We start from the raw sequence: 24,239 nt of genomic DNA, 5'->3' as shown, positions 1-24,239 counted from the left end.
ATTTATATGCGGGTGTCTATCGCGCGGCCACCGTTGTCCCCCTCTTAAGTCCTCCCTAATGGCCGCTGACATACGCTCGGCGGTAACGATCGCCCCCCGGGGGGGATTTCCCCCTCGGTCCGTCTCGATGACGGGACGCTGGCGAGGACAAATCAATAACCGGGGGCCCCCCGCCGTCGCCGCCGCCCAGGTTCCCCCCCCCGTTCTCATCTCGGATTTCCTCCTTGATTTGGACGAGCGCCTTCTACCTCGCCGCTTAGGGCCACTTTTCTTCTCATCTGCTGTCGCTCTCCCCCCCCACCCCCTCTCTCTGCAACAAAACGACCGAACAAACAGGCGCGTTCCTTGAAGTTGCTTTTTGGGGAGCCCTTTATTTGAAGCGTGCGAAGTAACTAGCAGCTGTCTGAATAAGCAAGTGAACGTCTAAATGAATAGAGCCAAATGTACTGTAACAGACTCCAGTCTTCTCCATGCGCGTATTACCATTCATGCCTGGGGGTTGTTTTGGCTTATGAGGGTGTAATATTCCACTCCTAATCACTTTAGCTCAATAGTAATATTGTTTTAATTCATTTTCCCCTTTCTGAAGGCAATTGAAAGTAATTTGCTTAAACTACTGTTGTATTAGATTACTGTCAACCTCTTTAGCAAAGACTGAAACTGTAACTGAATTAACAACATGATAATAAGAATAGTTCAATATGAACATTGCATCAATCAAAACAGAAAAAAAAAAAACCCTGCAGAGCTGAATGTAATGGATCCATGCATTTTAAATAAGAGACTCAAGTCAGAGCTACATTACATTGGCATGTTTGCCGACTACGAAATAGGAAATTCCCCCGTCGGTTTGAAGGAATAAAGTGACAGCAATTTTCCCGGAATCTTTCCCGGGAATGTCCGCCCGAGCTGTTTTAGCAATTAGTCGTGGCCTGGCCGTTGATTAGTAATTTCTTTCAGGGCCAAAGCAGGGCGTTCAGCGGGCCCGCTCGAAAATCCCCTCGTCTTCATCAAGCCTTATTCCCCACTAATGAGGTTTATTAGATTACAACTGTACCTCACACGTTTAACAAAAGATTAAATTGGCAGAACTCCGTGGGGAATATGTTTTTATAATACACCCGTAATGAGTGAAAGTTAAGGAAATGCGAAGCGCTAAGCAGGAATAAGTCATTGGACATGCTGAACTAGGCCGGGAGGGCCCCGGCGCTCTGAGTGGCGCGTAATGCTGTCGGATAGCTCCTAAATGAAAGTGACGTGACGGCGTTAATGAGACGGCTTCGCATTACGCGCCACTCCCGCCTGGGGGACACATTATAGCTGACTTAATGAGAGGAGATATTGTACACAGGCACTTTTGTCGTTGAGCGATGGGGGCCGCCGGCTTCGCTGCCGAAAGGTACAAGCCGCCGCGGCAGCCAAGTGGTTTGTTAAAGCGGCTGACAGTGGGAGCAGCGGGGGAGTTCGCCGGCTAAGCGCTCGTCGCCGTGGCGAGGGTGTCAGGGCGAGGACAGGTCAGGGATTTGCTAAAGTCTCATCCACATGTATGCAGGAAACACAGAACACACTGGGCTTATGATGGTTCGAGAAAAAGCAGTGGATGTCAAATAGAGCTGGAATAACGGACATTCTTAAACTTACTATGAAGTACGTGTTTATAGGACATTTTAAGTGCAGTACACCATCTGTAACGGCTATAGTCGGTGGTTCTCAACGTGGGGCCCGGGGACCACCAGGGGTCCTTGAGGGGGTTCCAGGGGGTCCCCAGCAAAATGATGAATTGTTAATCTTCAGCATTATTTCATTTACCAGAAGTTAACACAATTAGAGAATGTAGAAGAATGACTGTTTTGATCATAGTTTCTCTGTTATCTCTCTACCTATAATACAGACAGTCACGGGATTCTGGACAAAATAATATCTAACAATAAAAATATTTTCAGATTTGCGTCTGAGAGACAAAATCTCATCAAAAGGGGGTCCGTGGCCCTAATGTGGACTAAACTAGGGTCCTTGATATGAAAAAGGTTGAGAATCACTGGCTATAGTGATGCGTAAGTGGTTATAGAGCTTCTATAATTTCTAATGTTTTATAAATCATTACTTATAATGGCTTATAGAATATATTTATAATGCATTACAACACCTCCCATTGAAGTTGGGAAATGCTTTGAGTGGAGCATTCACTTAAAGCAGATAAAAAGCTTTATTGTATGCTAAGAGCAAAACATCTGAGGCAAGAGTTTTATGTAAAAATGTCTAAAAATAAAAGCCTAAATCACCAAGTTGGGACAAAAACACATGAACAGCTGGTCATAAAGCTCTATAATACCCTACAATCATAGAGTCATAATGCCCTATACATCCAAGGTGTGATATAAGAAAATTCATCGAACAGGTGGGTGTTGTAAAATGTAATAAACATATAAAGCCTTCATAAGCAAACACTAAACATGATGAATGAGCTTTGTAACCCGTTATAAATCACTCTAGGTTCTTATAGTGTCATAACACATTATGAACACGTTTATAGCCGCTATATAAACACATAGTTAATAGAAAGTGTAGTGATGGCGCTGGGGGAGAGGCAGTTTGGCCATGCGCTGTGTGTTTACACCCCGCTCACTGTGCTCTGGCCAGGGCCCCGCTCCTGTCCGCTTGACTGATAGATCTCCGACTTCTATTGACTGCAGAAGAAGAAGAAGAAGAGGAGGAGAGGAGAGAAAGGAGAGGGGGGTCACGGGGAGGCGAGAGGGGGAGGGAGGGGTATGATCGTCCGTCCGGCTCTCCACAAGACACAAGTCACACCTCATTAGCAGGTAGTGGGGAAAAGAGAACGGCAGTTATGTCTGCAGTGAAGGTACACACACACACACACACACAGACCAACACACACACTTCTACCCCAATTACCCCTATCCTGTCCCTTGGGCTTGACGGGTTGAGTTATGCTGACAGGCACCCCTCTAGAAAGTGTGTGTGTGTGGGGGGGGGGGGGGGGAGGAGAGAGAGAGAGGGAGGGAGGAAGGAGAGAGAAAGGAGGAAAGTGATGGAAGGGTGAAAGCTGTGGGAGTTCAGAGAGAGGGAGGAGAACAGAGGAGGGAGGAGAGAGAGGGAGAGAGAGAGAGAGAGGGGAAAGGGGGGAATCACATCACGCGGCAAGAGGCGGAATGAAACATGTCTCCCTGTCACCTGCCATACACTATAAATGGATGGCCCCGCAATCTTGCCATCAGCGACTTATCTCCCCCGGCCCGGAGCGGGGGAAAAAAGGAAAAGCAGAAAAAAAAAAAAGGAAGAGAGGGAAGCGAGAAAATGGTAGAGAAGAGTTTCTTCCGGCGCAACTCGCCGTAATTTGTTACAATTTCAAAAGACAAATATGACAGGATGGAATTACTCTGCCGCTACGGAGGCAGTCATTTGCAAATGCCATAAACTGCAGGTATAAATCTCCTACCCAGATCCACTTAATCTGAGGCTTCTGGGCTCTTCAGCAGCAGCCGTCTATTCAAGCATGTGTTTACAGCCCCTCTAGTGCTCTGTAAAAAGGTATCCTATAATAGCGGCTGGCGCGGAGCGGTGAATAAGGCTGTCGGTTTTGCGTGGATGCCAGGGAGCGGGGCAGCAGGCTTCGCGGGGGCCCGGCGGGGTCGATGTTGGCCCTCCAATCACGGTGGAGGGAATACACTCATAAGCCAGTGGCAAAAAAATCATACAAAACGGCACTTCAGATAGGAAAAACAAAGAAAAGTCTTCAACATGTTGTTATTTATGGCTGCCATCATTGTTATTGGCAGACAGTCACATTTGGATACCAGTGATTCATCATTGTTTTGGAGCACATAGGCATATTCCCAAATCTGTGGGGAAGCCTGATACCTAATGGTGAAAAGTAGGGTACTGCACTGACCATCTGCTATTGGCTGGTCGTTGTGCCAGGTGATGTCACCACCTGTTGTGCTCTATGGAAGATGACATCACCTGGTACAAAGACCAGCCAATAGCAGATGGCCAGTTGGGGTTTAGCTGCTCTTTAATCCTAAAAACGCAGGGATTTATAGCCCAAATACTTCGGAAAAGTGACTCAAGGAAGTGTCCAATGAATGGGTTGGAGAAATTAAAATTCAAAATCTCAACATGGCCCTCTGGCTTTCCTACTGCTATGGCATTAGCATAGTTAATGCAGGTTCAGCATTGGCAAAGCAAAGAAAGACACCTGCCTTCCATTTCTAAGTTTCGAGAAATTGCTTTTTCATGAGCATTTTCCCTGTAGGTGAGCAATTACAAGAACTACGGAACACGACAGCACAGGTGTTCGCTCACAATGTAGCATTAACAACACCGACGAGTGACGGCCGCACAGCGTACAGTATTATTAGCGCATCAGACAGTGAGTGATGAGTACAGTCGGTGCCTTCGTTTATGCTTTGCTACTTTGTCTCGTCGCTGCCGTTCAGCTCCAAGGATTTTAGGAAGGATGGAAGGAGGGAGAGAGCAGGGGAGAGAGAGAGAGAGAGAGAGAGAGAAATGTGACTGTAATGCAGCTTGCGAGTGGAAGCGTGGATTTTCCACTTCCTCTCTGACCAAATCCCACCATTTCAGGAGATTAACCTCGGCATGCGATAAATGTTCGACTTCTTCTTCCCCTCCAATTTCCTTGGAGCTAGAAACTCCAGAAGCCACCGCGGCATGTAAGATAAAAAATGATCACCTAATTCACTCAAGCACAAAATACAATTCCGGAGAGAGGAGGAAAAGCAAGAGAGAGAGAGAGAGGGGGGGAGAGAGAGAGAGTGTGGCACATGCACAGGAAGACCCCTACCTCGCGTTGGCTGCTCAGAACGCTCCTCGATCAATTATTATTAAATGAAGCACTTATTCAGACGGACCTGCGCATAGCAAATAGGCCGTGGCACCGCGATTGTCTGCGGAATTTCTTCTTTTTCTCTTATCCGCCGGGATTAATCGCGAGTCTGCGGCTCGCCCCCTCTACCCACAGTGCACCTCACATGGCAGCTGTGCTCCGACGCCGCTGATTGCTGAAGGTGCCCTCTGCAGATTGCCGCTTCCACTAAGCCATTTAAATGGAGTTGTTAATAAAAACGTAGCGATGATTGCCTCTACTTCCCCCTCATCTCTGGTTTGGCAGATGGTTGTCACAGGACTAATGCGGGATTGGCGCTCGCCCTCGACGCGTTCACTCCAAAACTATTCAGTTCTTTGGTGAGAAGGATGTACTCGGATGTCAAGGGCGCGTATCGGCACATTCGGGAGACATTTGATTCATCAATTGCGAGCTTTGAAAGAGCGTTTCCCATCAGAGCCTCTTGTCTACTCTAATTCAAACAGTCCACAATGGCCGCTGACATTACCTTACACCATCAGCACTGTGGGACCTCACACGCTCACTCCCTCGCTGACTTGTTGCGTTAACATTTGAATCGCTGCCGCAAGCCTATTCATAGCCATAGATTTTGCCTTAAGGACAGGCTGTGTGCAAAAAAAAAAAAACGTGTTTTGAATCTGTCTTTTGACTGTTTTTTTCTTTAGCCTCCATGTGCCAGCATCCTAGGAGCGCTGGCAGCCGCTCCCGATCCCTCATTTTACACCTCGTTGGGGCCGTTTATAACGCCGAGATGTCATCCAAGTCATTCTCATCAGCAAAGAGCTGACTCTAATGATCCATTAAAGCTCGGATGTGTTTTCCTCGCCAAACTGGCCCTACCCTCTCTTTTCCTTTCTGTCAGATCTTTTGCTGTTTGTTACCGTCTGACTCACCGACAAAGTTTCGTTGTCACCTGAATCATCGCGCTTCGTCTGCCGCTGAAGCCTACGCTCTAGGACTTGACTCGTTTGTCGGGGGAAAGCGCACACCGCCCAAGGTCTCGGCGCATCTCACGCGGGACAAAAGAAAGCGATGCGCGGGGCGTGATTAGCCGCCGAGCGCTTTCGTACGGAGGCGAGCGGCGGAACAATCAGTGTTTTCTTTCCCCGCCTGCCTCCTTACCTTAAAGCCAAAATACCACCTACACGATTGAATAATGCATATGGACGAGCGCTGGACTAATTAATGCCCACCAGCCTACCTCCGCCGCGAAAAAAAAAACCCAGGCTTCCCTTGACACGAAGGCGTTAATGAGCCCGCCGGTGACGCAGCCATCAGCGGTCTGTTGTGGAGGCGGCGAGCGGTGGCGAGGAGTGGGCGGATTATGACGATGATTAGAACCAGCGGGTCAGGAGAGCCTATTGAATTGTCATCAATACCCGCGAGATGAGATATCAGGCTAAAACAGCGCCTCGCCGTACCGCAGGCTCACACACACACACACACACACACAAACACGCGGAGTGCCAGCGAGCGGAGGTATTTGAATATTAACAGAGAGGTGGGAAATACATAAAAACACTCCATCTTGTTGGCAGAGCCTGTTTGTCTGGCCCTGCAGAGTGTTGAACGTGTGCCACGGCTGTGTCGGCCTGCATCCTTGTGATAAAAGGAGGGAAAAATTACACAGGCGCTCTCTTTGGCCAGCCGCTAACATATTCATTAGTGAGGAATGACTGACTGGGCCGGTTGAAATGTCACCCGGGCCGAACCCGCCGCCCCGGACTAATGACCCCCACGTCTGCGTGAGATGAAGTCATAACATTCGGTGTGTGCTGGCTGTTGCCGCCCACCTGACTAAGTAGCTGTGAGGTGGTATGGGCTGCTAGGAGTAGAAAGAGGCCAAGCGGCATCAGCTGACTGATAGCAGAGACATTTCAATTCTAAAATTCAAAAACAGCAAACAGTTCCCCCTCTTTTTGCGCAAACCACGAAAACAAAAACACGCAAGGAAATAGTACTTGAAGTTATATTTACCCCATTCAAATAACAGCTTAGCCCTTTCTTAGGTCGCGTTCATGTCATATTTGGAAGAATGGGATGACATCTTGTTCGATTGAATTAGTGTGAATTTAACTGATCATTTGGATTTTTATTACCTTGGATTGCTGACATCAGGGGGATTCCCTTCCACAATTTGTGATGCCAAGTGGGAGAAACCAAAGCCCACAAAAAGAAAATTCCCTCACATCCTACTTTTAATTACCACTCGGAGGTTGACGTGAATGTGTTTTTTTTCCCAGTTGGCAGCTCCTATTTACGGTAAATCCCATATGGTGTGAGTGTGGCATTAGACCGCCAGAGTCCATAGGTGTAATGTTAATCAACACGCTTCAGCTTCTTAGGTCAGCGTTTCTCAGCTGCCAGAGAATCAGGCGGAACTGATCTTATGAAAAAATAGGAATCTGTTGTACGCGGCTGCAGCCAGAACAACATCACTGGCTTTTGAGTGTCGGTGTAAACCCAAATAGCAGCAGGTTAAGCATAGACAAGTTGAAATAAATGGCTGTTTGCGTCTTTTTCTTTTGAGAGAACTCTTGAGAAGTAACTAACTATCTTAGGTCGGTCTCCAGGAACCAGACCGCGCGCGCCGTGGAAAAACAGCTTTTTGCAAATTGCCCGGGTTATGAGGTGTCAGGCGGCGTGATGAATAACCCTAATGATCAAGTGTGTGTTCTGGGTCACGGTACTTAAAGGCGGTCCCGGTAGAACAGAACGCAAACATGGCCGCGGCTTGTCTCGGGCGACGCGAGCGAGGTGAAAGCGTTTCCGGGGGCCTTCCGTGTTAATACACCTGACAGAGCGCTCCCTCGCTGATGGAACGCTAAAAGCCCCTCAGAGCGAAGCCAGACGGGTCTCTCTCTCCCCCTCTCTCTCTCTCTCTCTCTCTCTCCCCCTCCCTCTCTCCGGCGCGCAGGTGACTGCCGGCTGCCGCTGTCGGCTCCAATCACGGCGCCGCGGTACCACGCTGTTCCTCAAACGCCGGAGCCGAGCCGAGCTCTCTCCCTCTCTTCCCCTCTCTCTTCCCGCTCCTCTCCCACTCCTGTTGTTTTATTCATAGGGCTCAGGGTTCATTTGCCAAGTCCTCTGTTGTAGATTTAAGAAGACAAACAGCGCCGCAAATCCACCAGAACAGTGTTAGACTAAATGACATTTTGCTCCGCCGCCTGGCTAATCGTAAAGAAAACAGTGGCGGATCAGCGCTTAAACCTCGTGTCTTCGGGCAGATATCGCGCTCGGTATCGCGGAGGGATCCTTTGAAGTGTTTGTTGTCTTCCGGAGGGCCCCCGGAGGACACGCTCCCCTCTCTCTCTCACACACACACACACACACACACCCTGAGAGTTAGTTAACAGTAGGGTAGGCATTAAACAACACGCGCCTGTGTGTATTCCCGGTTGCGTATTGGTGGCGCGGATGGTGAGGATCCACTCTGCCACTTTAGCGCTACTATGCTAATGTCTCAGCAGCAGGATTGCATGGGAGGGCCAATAAAAGCATATTAGGCAAGCCGCAGTACACACCAGCAGCGTGCACACACACACACACACACACATACATAGACACGGCAGGAAGAGGAGCAATAAAAGCATATGAGGCAGGCGCTACTGCACATGCAAACACACATGTACATGTCGATAAAGACGCACAGTACCAGACACATATATGTAAATACGCGGACACACACACACACACACACACGGCACCAGGAGAGAGGCTATGAAAGCATATCAGACAGGAAGAAGCCTGCCAGGAAGAGAGCGAGCGACGTGGGGAAGAGAGAGCTGTGGGATGGCCTGCTTATCTTTGGGTGAGACTCAAGCTCTGCAGATTTGGAACAAGAGCTGCTGCTCCAAGAACTGATATTAAACATTTTTTTTTTTTTTTTTTTTTTTTTTGGTCATGGTTGGCCAATTAGTTGTTACTTGTTGAGTCACAATTTGAACCGCTGCCACGCGCCTACTCTTAGTTGCATATTTAGCCTTTCATACAGATCCTGCACGAAAAACAAAAAAACAAAAAAAGTCCTGATATTTTTTTTTTTTTTTTGTTCTCGCCTACCTGTGCCAACATTGTATGAGCGCTGGCAGCCGCACTCAAATCCTCATTTTACACATCGCGGGGGCAATTTATACTGTGTGATATCACTGAATATAGTGATAATAAGCTCAACATACCGGATTCTAAGTGCACTGACTGTCCTAGGGATAACAACCCGCTCCGTCGTGACACCTAAAATCACATTAACTGCCGACCCGGTGACCCGACTGCCGACCGTCTCTTTCTCTTTGTCGGCCGTCCCCGCTCCGTCCGGCGTCTGTCACCCTCTGACTCACTGACAGAAACAACTTTCGTCCCCCCCACCCCCCACCCCCGTTGTTTGTCTGTGGGTGCGCCGAACTTAGCGGCGTCAGGACGGTCACGCATGAAGTGTCCAATAAAGAGATACGGTGCTGGGCAGGTTGACACTCCTGTCAGTAGCCAGCTGTTTGGTAGACTGAGTGTGTGTGTGTGTGTGTGTGTGTGTGTTTGCATTTGTGTTTTGACAGCGAAACGGAGCGGTTGCATGTCCTCAACTCTCTATGTCTCCATCCATCCATCCATCCATCCATCCACGGAGTCATCCATCCACCTATCCATCCATTCATCTATTCATCACTGTTATTTAATGAGATCGCATTGTGCATCAAGGTTCATTTGCTGTGCGCAGACGAACCCAGATTTAATTAGGCCCCACCACTGAAAAAGCTTGGCCTCGCTAGCGAACGCGCCGGCTTCACAAAATAATGACACATTTACATTTAACCATTTAACCTATTTCTAATTAGTCAGTTGGGTTTTGGTTTTTTTTTTTAGGCCGGTGAAAAGTTCAGCAAAATGACAAACAGATGTGTTGCCAATTATCATGCATTCTGAACAGCTCATTATTTGTTCGTTTGTTTTCGCCGTCATTTTTTTTTTTTTTTTTTTTAATCTAGCTTTTTGGCTTTCTGTCTCGTACAAGTGAGCTTGTGTAGCCGAAAGCCTGGCAGGCCCTGAATGCTCCTCCTTGTGTCTGAGCGGCTCCGCGGTCGCACCTCCAGCCAGTCGAAATCAATGGGGGCAGTGGGCGACTGGGGCTCTGTGTGGGGGCAGATGGCAGGAGAATGGCCCTTCCTCCGAGGCCGGGCGCGCTCAGCGACATACAAATGGGTCGACTGCGATCGCCGGTCACATCATGTCACGGTCGAGCGAGCCGAGGGGTTCGGGATCAATCCGCTCAGACATATTGCGCTCAGATCTTGAGTTGTACCGCTAACTGGTCGGTAAAGACTTTGACTGCAAACGGTGGCAGCTGGTGTCCAGCGCGCTTACTGTATCAGGGGGGAGTGACACAGCCAAGTGAGACCGACCAAATTGAAAAAGGGGGTCAGGACAAAAACCGGCTTCCTCTTTACTGCCTCAGCAATCAGCCACGTTTGACACTTAAAACAGTCGTTTAGCACCCAGCAAATGATTTCATGGCTGTTAATCAAACTCTGATGACTGAGAGATGATAGCGGTGGCACGCTGCCAGGATTTCGGTTAAGCGTCTGTTTCCTACATGTAGTAACAAGTGTGGCAGCCGTTGCGGAAGACTCCGATTTGGTTGTATTAAAGGGACATTAAGTAAGATTTGACTTTTGTCCTGAAATTCCAGTGGGTGGGGAGATTTTGTCCCAAAACAGTACAGGCCAGAAAGTGAGTTTTGAAAACCTGAATTCTCAGCTCCTGGTGAAGTAATTGTTGACTCATTTTCAACCCTATCACCCCCCCCCACAGATATATTATGGTCATTTTGTGGTATGGGACAGTAAACATCTTACTTGTTGCCCCCACTTGTAGCCAAAAAACTCTAAAACACCAGCTTGACAGATCATAGGGCCTCTGGAGGCTGAAATGTGAATGAAATTGAACATTTTCCGAACAAAATTCCAACCAAAGATGCTACAGTGGAGAAGGCATGCAGTAAAAAGTGAGTCTTTAAGTACAGTAAGGGTGTTCAGTAACCCCCTAACACAGCTCCGTCATCAGTTTAGAACAGTTTTGTAACGTAATATTTCCCCACCCTTGACCTTTCCGCGGACAGCATTGTAAATCCACATCAATATTTACAAGTACATAATGAAGTAAGGGAGCGTTGCATATGTCCGCCAATGATTTATGGCTTTTCGACCGCGGCTGGGTCTTAATTGCTCGACACGCGTGTTAGTGTCAGCCTCGCCGCGGTGGATGGATGGCTGCCAGCACGACTCTGTCACACGCTCACCCTCATCTGTTTTGCTCTGTTTGTATGTATATTTCTCTTCCCTCGCTCCTCACTCCTCCTCCTCCTCCTCCTCCACCACTCCCAGCTTCTCTTCCCTTCAATCATCTCACTGTTTTCTCCCTGCTTCTTTTTCGCTCCGTCTATTTTTTTTTTTCCTTCTGCTTTTCTCTCAGCGCCTCGCCTCTCTCGACGTGTATCGCTCTCTCTCTCTCTCTCTCTCTCTCTCTCCGTTTCTCTCACTTTTCGCTTTCTTCCTCTCGTCTGTGCAGTCGATTGTCTCTGCCTGAGCAACATGTGGCAGGTGGTGAGAGGAAAAAGCGAGTGGAGAGGAGAGGAGAGGAGAGAGAAGAAAAAAAAAAAAAGCACACAGACAAAAGCTTCTTCCCCCGAGCTTGCTTGTAGCTGCGGAAAAAAAAAACATCAATTACCTCCGTGATTGAATGATGTTAGCACAACTCTGAGGATGTTGCCTCTATTGAGATGAATGGCGCAGCTCGCTCGGCGTAGATTTCTGTGTCGACTTGTGTTTGTTTTGCACATGCCGCCTCGCCATCAGCAATTATAGCACCACGCCGCCGTCTGACTCGGCCTGCCAATCAAATCATGAGAGAGTCACGCGCCGCGACATCCGTGTAGTGGCGGCCGACGCGTCCGACTCGGTACCGACTCCAGCAGCTCCAGCTCCTCTGCAGGGGCCCCGATGTTAAATACATATTGTCATACAGATACTCCGATGCTGGTGGTGACTCTTGTCAGCGGCAGAGAGCAATAGGGTCACATGCTGTTGCTGCATTGCTCCGTCTGACAGTGTACAATCTAAGGATCGACAGAGATGGGTTGAAGGCCGACACGGATACTAATATTTTCTGGATTTAAGCTGCTGCTGATTTCAATGTCTTTAAATTTGACTATTTTCATGGCAAAAAAAATATTCAGAATTTTATTCTTAGGGGGGAAAAGCCCCTGAAACCCCATTTAAACCATGGGACACTAAAACTCTCCATTGAAACCAAAGATACTACTATAACAACTACTACTACTACTAGCAGTACTACTACTACTACCAGTATTGATAATAATAATAGAAAAAAAATCATGCATACTTGGAGGATGCATATGTGGAATCCAATCAAAATGTCATTATAATCAATTCAGGATGCGTTCTTCCCATACACAAAAGTGTAGTTTTGATCAGTCATACAATAAATATGTAATCAATCAAACTGCATCATATCCATCATATCAGAGGTGGGTTACAGCGACTGGATGATATCTGATTTTTAATAAATGGCCAATATCAGCCAAATATATCGGCAAAAAGTAATATCTAACCCTAGTACAATTTAACTGTCGCAAAAGTATAAGTGTGTGTGTGTGTGTGTGTGTGTGTGTGTATTGTCGGGGTTGGAGGGTGTGTAGGGTTAAACCAGATTCTTGGCGCACGTTTCACACGACTCACACCGACTTGCATGTGGATGAGGCGGCCCCGGAACGCGAGACCTGCAGCGACGATCCAAAACCACATGTTCCTACAGATGTAATCCACATCTGGCCAGAGCCGCATGATTCGGGTGACAGACAGAGAGGAGCCTGCCAGCACTCACTACTGTCTGTGTGTGTCTGTGTGTGTGTGTGTGTGTGTGTGTGTGTGTGTGTGTGGGGTGCAAGGCCTCAGCCAAGCTACCTGCTTAGTTACCCTGTGTTGTGCCATGTACTTGCCTTCTCTCCTTTTGTCTCCGTCTCTTTTTGTCTCTCTCTCTCAGTCCTTCCTTCCCCCCCTTTTCCCTCTCGTCCCCATTTGCATATCCTTAGGTACACACCCTTAGATCCCTTTTCCGACTCTCGTATCTTTCCCTCCATTCATCTGTTTGCTCGCGTTCCTTGAATACTTGGCGAGATTGAATGTTAAGTAGCTCTCCTCGCCAAGAGGCTTGGGAGGCTTGGCAGAGATGTCGTCTGGAGATATTTAAGGGCGCAGGTCGGGTTAGCGCTGCGGAGTGCGCCGCGCGGCGGTAATTTGCGGGTGCACGACACCGCGGGCCACTTAACGCCGCACCAGGCAAGGTTTTTATGTAAAAATAAATCCGTCTCATCAGCCTCAATCACCGACTGAGGCCGCAACAGAGGAGGAGAAGGTCCAATCCCCAGTAACTGAGACGCCCTTTTATTCCCAAATGAATTCCCGCTCTCCAGTATGGACACTGGTGGGAAATCTCAGTGAACAGGAGGAGACAAATCGAAACTTTAAGAGCGCAACGCAAAACTGTCTCCTAAAGAAACCTAAAGAAAGTTGGACTCACCAATGATGGCAGAAGAAGACATTTAGTTTACTGAGGTCACATTACATGTTTTCTGGGTAATGAAGGGCTTCAAACTTTCAAAATTTCAAACAATTATCTCTCACTTCTACTTTAACGTGTACACACATGCACAGACAGACCCTCACACTAATCAATAATTGCAATGATTTGCGGTATTTGGGTGTGGTCAATGATAGTGGGGGATGCAAACAAAGTAGCTAATGAAAGAAAATGTATTTAATCCAATCAGATGCCATTATTTATCTCATTAGTCTCCTCTCACCTGGTTATTATGAGGAAAACACTCAATTTCTCTGCTTCCACAATAACTAAGAAAAATGACTTTAATGACACGGAGAAAAATGATATTGAAGTTTATGTTCTGCCAAAGTACAGACATTGACTGTATATTATTTAATAGCAGTTACAGCAATCTGAAACCTAGTCATAACCTTTGACCAGCATATATTTTCTGACACTCTTGCAGTTGATTAAATGAGATTAAAAGGTTGATTAAAAAGTTGCCTCAATCTCCGACCCAGGTCGACGTTCAGAATATGCCCGGGCGAGATAAACCTCATTATTTCATAGACAGCTGCATTGTTTGCCAGAGACATATAGGCCTACCTTTAGCCAGGGAATGACATTTTGCTGTTCTCCGCCGTTATCAATGTGCTAAACGACGATAAGGAAAACATGCATTAGGATGCCGACGCACAAGGTAATGATAACCTATGCCGATCCTAATAGACTGTCAGAAATCTTGATTGAAATCTCCCGGTGTGCTCGCTCTAAAAAGCCAATCAGCATGCCTGCATTTTCCCAACGTCTTTCCTCCCTTTTCCCCCCCTTCCCTATTGCTTGCTTTTCGGAGTATGAATATTTGTTTTGGAATGCATTGTCCATTATAATGGCCTTGGGCGGGATGGGAGGGGATGTCCCGCACAGCTCACAGAGATTTGGTGCAGGTGAAATAGTCCTATGATCGAGCCATAGTGAGAGTAAAGGCACTTTTTTGTGACATTGTCTTTGTAAGGCATCATCAGGAACCATAAGCGCATTATAAGCTTTATAAGAGGGAATGCCACTGTCCACTGTCCATTCCATTCCATTTATATTGAATGTAATTTTCGAATGTTTGATGATTATATTGTAAGAAAAGTGTATCTATTCTTCTAATGAGCCTACAATCGTTTTTCATGATGGCATTCACATCAACTTAATTTTTCTCTCTCTCTCTTTCTCTCTCTCTCTCTCTCTCTCTTCCTCTCCCTCTCTCTCCTCTCTCTCTCTGTCTGCTGTTGCTGACTCGGTGAAGCAGGTAAGACTGTTATTAGCTCTCTGCTTTCAGTTTGTGTGCTTTCGTACAGTATGTGCATGCTCGTGTAGGTGTGTATGTGCACGTGTATTTGTCTGTGTGTGTGTGTATATATAGGTGTGTGTGTAATATGCGTGTGCATGTACTTACCTACGTGTGTGTGTGTGTGTGTGTGTGTGTGTGTGTGTCAGCGATGAGTTTAGCTGAGATGAGTAAAGCTGGGTCACATGCTGTCTCTGGCGCTGCTGATATTGCTCCGGCTGTGGGGGGCTTACAGGGGGCACCGCCGAAAGTGAAAGAATTATGACACACACTCACACACACACTTATTCTCTCTCTCACACACACACACACACACCTCTAATAATAATGGACACTGCCCAGCAAACCGTACACCAACTATTGAACCGTCACAACTGGATCATTACTGAGTTGCAGAGATCGGTGTAACTATAGTGAGTTTGACTGCCTCATTCACTGTTGCTGGGCTTATGTGTGGATCAACACTCATTCTTTCCCATTAAAGTCATAGCTCCTATACTGTATGTATGTACTGGTTAGTTTGGTGTTAACATGAGATGATGCAGATGAAGAAATAGATGCCTGCGACTGAACTGTTTGTTGCTTCCACTTGGAGGAAAATAGCAACAATGGTCCTTTTCACACAAAAAGGAGGAGAAAGAAAGAGAGAGAGAGAAGCTCTGTGAATATGCAGTACAGCCAGTCTCCTTTCTTTAACATCCCTGCTTGGTAGAGCTGTCAGATTTCAATTTAAAAACCGGTGGCGTGCGTTGTAACATTATTTCCCACCATAATAGAAAAGGCAACCTGAGGTTACAATCAAATTCCAATGCAGGCGAAGGTTTGAGGAGTTTTCAACGAGCGGCTGTTATTTCCTAAATGGTAAAGGGGAGGGGGGGGGGGGGAGTGTTTCTTTTCTATTATTTCACCCCCTTTGTTTCGCCGTCGTCGTCTGAAGGTTGCGCATTGGGAAGGACCTTAATTAAGATTTTTGTGCCTGGGGCTCTGTTTGCAAGCTGTAGTACATCAGGAACGAGCGAGAGCCAGATACAGATCATTGGCTGCCCGGGTCAAGTCATGTGATTAGGAGAAAATATTAACATTTTCACCACAGTGACCCTTTTGACTTTGCAATCAAATAGGGTTTTTTGCAAGACAGATGGGGCGAGCAAGCCCATTCGCCGCCCCAGCGTCACCGCTTTCACTGTTTTAGGTTAGAGCGACCTTTAATTTGAAAAATGTGGAAAGGTTGTAGCTTTTCAGTGACTTGAATGTTTTGCTGGCATGCTGCAAAAGGTTAGTGTACACAAAGACGGAAAAGGAAGGACGTCTGCATTGAAAAATAAAACTGCTGTCACATCGATTGGTTGAAGCAACTCCTTGGTGAAGTACTTGTTCTTGCTATGAACAGAAGTTTTAGTTCTATAAACATTTCTGGGAGGCAGCGCTGCTCTGGGGGCAGAAATAATCTCATTGGTTAAGTCAAACCGCAGTGGGTGGAGCCAAAGAACTAACTGCCGGGCACCAGTTAGCTAACTGGCTAACTTGAATGGCAAAGAAGGAACATAAATGAAAATATAAATGACAGTGACTTATTTTTTTATTCAGTCATGACCATGGCATCCATGATGTTGGAAGGTCAGCAGCTAGCTAACTAGCTTACCTAGATAGCTATAAACTAGTATGGCTATAGTTTGAACTTGGAACATCAGCTAAGCTAACTAGCTAACCTAGTTAACTTAGTATGGCCAGGTTGCATGTTTCAGTTAGTAGCAGAGCGCTGGGCTTCATAATATTAGCTTTCTTTTCTTACCTCTTGCCTTTTTCACTGGGCTGCAGTTTAATGTTACTTAAACGGTGGTTCTTTGGTTTGGTTTAACTCAACCAATGAGATTATTTCTGCCTCCAGAACAACAGCTATTCCTCCAAGAAATGTTCAAAAACTCCTATCTGCTATACCTCCTTTCCCATACATTAGTTTTACCCTCATTTCTTACTCCAAACTCACAATTTAGACATTGTCTAGCCTTGTTTCCATGCTGTAAGATGGCGGCACCGGATGCCCCGGTTGCTCATGTGTCCAGGACAGATAAACAGATAAAACAGGCGTCCCCTCCACCCGCGGGTTAATAGAGCCTGTGATTGACAGCTGGATCACAGTATTGATTGAATCCTCTCGCTCCGCCCGAGTTTCTTTGTTTTGCCTTACCTGTCTCTCTCTCTCTCTCTCTCTCTCTCTCTCTCTCTCTCTCTCTCTCTCTCCTCCCTCCACCCCTCCCCCTCCTCCCTCGCTACCCCTCCTGTTTGTTTGGTTTAGTTTTGAAATTCAGGTTGGTTATTACATGGAGAGGAGAGAAGGTTATTGCCTGGTTCGAGGGGGGATTGACTTATGGTGGACACCTTTGGAGCAGCTTATCTGTCTCTCTCAGCCTCTTGCATCCTCAATCCTCTGTTAGCAGGCTGGATTCTCTGCAGCCTATATCCACTTGCATGGAGAGGAGGGGGTGGGTTGCTTTATGTGAATCTCACTGTGAAAAACCCTGATTGATTAGAAAGACAACACTTAATCAGCCTTCTTGTTGAGCAGAATGGACGCATTCATGTATTAGATGGTTGAAATGTAGTTCAGAATCAGCTCTTTTTTCATTATAAATGGTTTTTTTTGTCATCTTTTGCCAGTCGCTTCGACAAACAGTCAACATAATGAGCGATATCCATTGTAGATTTTCACAATGCTATTAGATTCAATAACCAGTGGGGCCAAGTGGGGGAATTAGCTTATAATTCATCACTGGACTGATTCATAAACAGGGCTGTGCCTTTTTTTTGGGTTTGACTGTAATTTACTCCAGCATGATTTTTGCGACATTGTCTAAAGCTTCTGCAAATACAGGCGTAATGGGATGAGAGGTTGAAAAAAAAAAATAGAATGTGTGAAAGTGTGTGTGTGTGTGGAGTGAGGGGAGGGGGGGTATTGGCTTGAGCCTAGCAGAGAACTGCTATTAGCTGTTAATTCTGAAACAAATTATGCAATTAGCTCTGGCATCAGAATGTAGGCCATGAGAGAGGACAGCATAACCTTCATTTGATCTGTTCTGCAGCGAGAGCAGGAGAGAGAGAGAGGGAGAGAGAGAGAGAGAAAGAGAGAGAGAGAGACCCATTTAATGGAAGAATTTCTTTTGCCAGAGCAAAGCGCTTGCAGTATCCATAAGTGCCACTTTAGCTTCCCTTTGAGTGCTTTCTTTTCCTTATTTATGGGGGATTTTCATAATGTGTGAGTGTGTTTTTTTTCTCTTCTTTTTGAGAAATACTCATGTCCTTAAAACAAAGAGGTAATTTGTCTGTGCATATGAGATAATATTGTCTGGGGAGCCGTGCGATTTGCTGCCCCTGCTTGACTATGAAACAGAGGGAAGGTGTTGATTTCAAGGTGTGTGTGTGTGTGTGTGTGTGTGTGTGTGTGTGTGTGTGTGTGTGTGTGTGTGTGTGTGCCACCATCAATAAAGGTCTCAACCAGCAGCGGAACCAATGCTAGCTCTACTTAAATGCGTGTTTGCCTGGTTCTCAGTGAGGATTGGTCGTTACCCTAACACAATCAAATTTGTCCACAGTGAGGAAGTCATTAATTCTAAGTGGACCATTCATTTAATGTTGTTAGGGAGCAGAGAGGCAAGAGTCCCCTGGCATTAGCGATGTGTACAACTCCATTGAAGCTTTCCCACAACAAACAACCACTACATCTAGCCCTTTTCACTTTAACAAGGTTAAAAAACTATGTGAAAAAACAACTCTATAACCATGTATTTTGAGGTGACACCTGACATTCAACCTCCAAATGATGTACTGACTCTATATCAAAAATAACATTGACTTTTAGAAAAAAAATCTCATATAGTGCATAGCTGTTTGTCTAAGGGCCCCAATTATGGAAAGAAATAGTATAAAGCTTAATTCTACAGTATAATAACAATAATGATGTAATAATAATAATGATAATGTACAGTACAGTAGTATAATTACAAAAGGTATTGGTCAGATATCAGCCAGTCATTGTCGTCCACCTCTGATTTGATGGATATGATGCAGTTAGATTGATTACGTATTTATTGTAGAATTGATCAATACTATACTGGTTGTCTATGGGAAGACCTTAACATGAAATGATTGGAATGTAACATTTTGAGCAGATTCCACACAGTATACATCCATATATGTTGTTGTTGTTGTTGTTGTTATTGTTGATGTTATTATTATTATTATTATTTGATGGGTTTTAGTGTCGGTCTATATGCTGTTTCAGAGGCTTTTACACCCTGACAAGAATACAACTCTGGAAGAAACACTGAATACTTGTATGAATACATTTTTTTCCATGAAAATGGTCAAATTTAAAGATATTGAATATCAGCACAACCACTGGCAGCTTCAATCCAAAACTATTGGCCTTGAAAAACCCATATCTGTCAGTTTGCCTGGTGACCAAAACAAAACCAACTTCTCTGCTTTTATATCCATACGTTTTCAACCAGTTTTTGTTCTCTCCCGCAAACACGATTGTGGCACCAACTTCCGACTCCCAACTCCCAACTTGCGTGGGTCCATTTCTAAGAGCTTAGCCCGACACAGGTTTGGGGTAATGAATTGGGATGTTATCGGCGCGGAGCAGGAAAGTAAACAGCGCCGCTATCTCCAAAGGGTTGGCCATATGTTAAATCAGTGGCAGGGGAGAGGAGGGAGAACAGCTGCTTCCCCCCACTGCTATCTGAACACACACACACACACACACACACACACACACACACCTGTCCATGCGCGCCCAATCCCCACCGCTCCCGGAATGATATTGATTATTCTACGTGTACGTACATACGCGTTAGAAGAGAATCAAACATGTCCTGAAAAATAATACACACTTTAATCTGTTACACTTAACGCTCGGCAAATAGCTTGGCCCTTTCCAGCTGGAGGGTCCGACGCTTCCGAGCAGACAGTCACTTAGATTCATTTGAAAAGTGAAGTGCAGCGGCGGTGTGTTCGGGTGACCGTGGTCGCAGCGTTCGGAAAATGGCAGACACACATGTGGGCGAGACATCTGGAAAGCTGAGCAGACCAGTGATCAAAATCAAGCCAATGTGTAAACAAAACAAGGCGGCGATGCAGTGTTAGCTGGCCAGCTGTCAGCCTGAAACTTGCGTAAATTAGTCTCTTTCTGTCAGTTTTCATTTATTTATTTATTTTTTTCGGAGACGGGGAAGATCACGGCAAAAGGAAAGGAAATTTATAGCCCAAAGTATCATTCAGTCATCAATTTCAAATATCAATCTTAATGTTCTTTCTTTATTTTCATAGGGAGGAGTAGGCGTTGGGCGTCTTTTTCTGTAAAAAAAATACTAAAATAATTAGACATTGCACAAAATGAATGACATGCATAATTACTGCGATGCTGTATTTGTGCAATTATCATACTGTTATCATGGAATTGTCTTGCATGTCTTCAGCGTTTTCACAGATGATTATCTAAGTGGCATAAAATTTCACACAGCGGAAAAGCTCAAAGACTCCTATTATGCACCCTCGCTTAATTAAAGTCTCTTTTCGCACTCATGAAATCCTGTCACAAAAACCCCTTTTCACAATTCCTACATGCAGTCCTCGCACGCATAATTGTATTACGGACTGCATTACATTGTCCCGCTTTAATTCACAGCCCGCGGCTTACAAATTGCGAAACAAAGACTCGAGCGTATGTGGGATTCACGATTTTGCCCCGTCTCGACGATCGCTCCCTCGATAGGCTGAAACCCAGCGAATCGCTTTGTCTATCAAGAGCTATGCCCTAAAACGAACTGAGGCCTCGACAGGGAAATCGAGAGGTCATGTCTGAGGACTCGGCCTCCGCTAAGGCCTCGGGTAGCAACATGAGAGCATGAATACACATATAGAAATACACATTTTCCATCCAAATCGCTCCAAATCTATGCCAAATCTATGAAATGTCAAAGTAAACCCTTCTTTACAGTTGTATTCTATTCAGGTCAATTCAGGTTTAAGCTTAAATCCCTTCTGATTGATTCATATCTGATTAGACAACCTTTGTAAATGAGGAAAAATAGATTAAATACTGAAGTACTGAATGTGGAAGATGTCACATTTAGAGTGAGTTGGTAGTGGCAGCTACTGTATGTAGGCCTAGTTTTCCTGCGTCACTCCCCCTGTCCTTCATTTTTCTTTCATCTAGGCCAACATTGCATCATTAGGGTTGGGTGAAGCACCTTAAGGTGGCTTCTTTTCAGGGACTGGGTAGGAAGCCATAGCCTGGTTGTGAGAAGATCAGAAGGGGTCCACAAATAACACTGGAGAAACAGCATGTCCAACTTCTGCAACATAAGACAGACTGGTAGAAATGGTATGTTATTGGGAACCAACAACATTGGTTTGGGATTTTGAGGGGGAAAAAAAACACAACTTTTGAAAACCAGCTCCCTCCTGTAAAACAGTTTGAAAAGCACCACCTCAGAAAGCTGAATCCCCACCTCTTTCCCAATTACGAGTCGAGTCTCAGTCCCTGCCTGCACGGCTCTCTGAAGAACAGCAGACGATTTAACGGTTTGGCCCCGGTACGCGTGCTCCATCAACGCCGCCGCCACCATCCGCACGGCAAACGCACATCTGGCACCTCGGCGTTCGCCACTTAGCTAAATTGCATTACTTCTACCCTAGTGCCTCTAACAAGGCGCCGTGTGTATCCCGCTCGCCGGCGGTAGGGGAAATCGGGAGCGAACGTGGCGAGAGACAAAGAAGTGGAGTAGCTAACGCGGTGTTAACAATTGCTCAGTGAGTTCCTCTGCCTCCCATTACACACACTCTGCACCTTTTAACCTTGTTAGCGGGCCGCGGCAGCGCGCCGCCCCAGAATGCTTGTTCCGTAATTAAGGGTGGCTCAGGTGCTAGATTTATGGAGATTCGCGGGCCTGTGATTAAAATTGAAATTTAATTCTGGTAATCTGGCGGAGGTGGGGGGGTAGAGGAATATTGAAAGTGAAAGGGGAGGGAAGCGCGGTTTGGGTGGCTGGCTAACCGTATATCAGTGGGAGATACTTCACACAGGCTGTTCAAACATGGACTTAAAACAGGCTTATCTCCCCAAAGGTTAATGAGGAGCGGCTGGCTGCGCCCGTTACCAACACACAACAGAGGTCTCATCTTCCACTGTGCAGCGGAGTGTCAGTCAGAGAAACACACACACACACACACACACACACACACACGCAGGCTGGATGAGCCGCGGGCATCACAAGCCCACAGCCTCACTGATAGAATTCTCGTTTCCAATAACATCCTCAGACGACTTAATTACTTTTCCTTTTGATGCGACTCACAAGAATAAGCGGACTTGAGATGGAATCTCTCTTTTCTCTGCCTCTGTCTCTCTCTCTGTCTCTCTCTCTCTCTCTCTGTTTCTCCCTCCTCAGTGATAGCTGATAATTCAGTTGTGGCATCTAAGATGGCTGAGCGTGACGCTAATTCCATTTCATTGAGTTGTCATACAGTTTGTAGAGAACGCAGTTTGCAGGCTAGAGGGAGTGTGTGTGTGTGAATTTGCTCAGGTCGAGCCATGTGCAGAATAGCGTGTATGAGACAGCTTGTCCGCTAGAAGAAGAACTGGGTAGTTAGCATGAGCAGTGATAGCCACCATGGCTGATCAGACAAAGAAAAGAAAAGAGCACCACCTGCAGAAACTTCATCAACAGAAAACCCAAGGAAAAAGACGTCACAGTACTGGCCACTCTTTGATTGACAGGTAAAGTGCAGTGCAGAAACACCACAGCAATCAGCGCTGAGCACCAAAGATGGAGATAAAACAAAAAAAAAAAGAAAAAATCTCGCAGATTACCACTTTAAGCCCCTAAGTGAACACACACACACACTTGCCCTCCTTTGTTAAGTAGGATGCAGCAGGTTAAATGGAGAAAATATGTGACCCTTGCCTCTTGTTCTCTTTATCTAACTCCTGACCAAAGTACAAGTGTGCCACTACGGGAGAGAGAAATGTTCTATTTTACCACGAGGTGCCCCATTTACCATTTTGAACTAACCCTTTTATTCCCCATGTGAATATGCGTTTCAGTCTATTGTTACCCCTAAAATGAATTGAAACTCTGATCCTCGTTCTAGGGCTTTAACACTGTGTGTATACCAGACCTCCGTAAAGACTTGTGTTGTTGCCACAGAGACATGTCATGTGTTGTGTACAGCTGTTCACCTGCAGGGTATCAAGTGGCCTATGTGTGTGTGTGTGTGTGTGTGTGAGAGAGAGGAGGGAGGGGGGGGGTCTGTGTTTCTGAGTGTGTGTATCGGGCAGATGTGTGTTTTCACGCAGGTGTGTGTGTGCGCTTACATGCTTGTGTGCATTTATGTACGCGCTCATGCTTGCACTCGCAGCTGAGTATGTCACCTTTTTATTTTTACCTCTTACATGGGGGAAAAAAAATAAATAAATCTTGCGGGACCTTTTAAAACCCAACCGTGGTCATTACTGGAAGCGTTTTAAAAGGCGTTGTAAAATCACACGTTTTTTTGACCTTTTTAGCGATGTTATGTTTGTACGTGATGGAGTGTATTTTGCGTGCTTCGCGAGTGTGTGTTTTCTGGGACTTTGTTTTTTTTTTTTTTTGCGGCAGCTGCATCAGCATCGGCGGCGGCGTCTCTCTGGCCGGGGTTGTGTCAGCCCGGAGAGATGAATGGCCCCCTGCTCTCGGCCCACTAAGTAATCCAGCCCATGATGAATCGCTGCTCTCACTGACACCCAAATTGGAATCATTGGGTCCGGGAGCCAAAGCGGGGAGGGGGCGGGGGGGGAGGGGAGGAAAAAAAAAAAAACGGGGGGCCTCTGGCGGCGGCGTCTAGTCATCTGTTACCGCGTCGCTCCCCCCCCCGAGGCCGCGCAAAAGGTATTCCCCCCCCCCCCCCCCAACTCTGCGTGCCCAAGGCCTCCGATAAACAGAAAAGACAAAAGGGCCTTTCACAGGAACGTGTCACACCGATATCCTTCCCCGTCAAAATGGCGCGACCGTGATATTCATTCCCCGCCCCGCCCCCTGTTTGGAGTCGTGTGGACCTCTGGTGGAGTAAAGGAAGTGAAGGGTCAGGTGTGGAAATGGTGTGTGTGGGGGGGGGGGTTTTACAGATTTTTTTGAGTTGTTTTCATGAAAATACATACGTCTCTAACTCGTTTTTTTTCCATATGCAAACTTCTCAACAGAGATGCTTCCCACGCTGTGTTTCCTCCACTAAAGCGCAGGACTACATTGCGGCAGCTCTGGCCCCGAGTCTGTTGGTGGCGCATGTAAAACAAATCCCCCAACACGAGGAATGACTTAATGAACTTAATGAGGTTTTCTAATTACAGAGGGGAAGTTAGCCCGT

At 46.3% G+C, this 24,239-nt stretch overlaps 1 protein-coding gene across 1 annotated transcript in view; it reads left to right on the top strand.

Annotated features, from left to right (window-relative positions):
- Positions 1-1,370: 1,370 nt before the first annotated feature.
- Positions 1,371-24,239, top strand: part of adarb2 (adenosine deaminase RNA specific B2 (inactive)) — a 91,901-nt gene continuing 69,032 nt past the window's right edge. The window contains exon 1 of the mRNA XM_071513016.1: positions 1,371-1,399. Within this exon, the coding sequence (XP_071369117.1) occupies positions 1,371-1,399 (29 nt within the window). The remainder of the gene's footprint in view (positions 1,400-24,239) is intronic.

Source organism: Centroberyx affinis, unplaced genomic scaffold (genome assembly GCF_046629955.1).
Source record: "Centroberyx affinis isolate AG114_WGS23_722 - 3 ecotype Tasmania unplaced genomic scaffold, CSIRO-AGI_Caff_v1 ptg006716l_1, whole genome shotgun sequence".
Lineage (NCBI taxonomy): Eukaryota > Metazoa > Chordata > Actinopteri > Beryciformes > Berycidae > Centroberyx > Centroberyx affinis.
The sequence above is the reverse complement of the archived record's forward strand: the minus strand, read 5'-3'. Positions and strand labels throughout refer to the sequence as shown.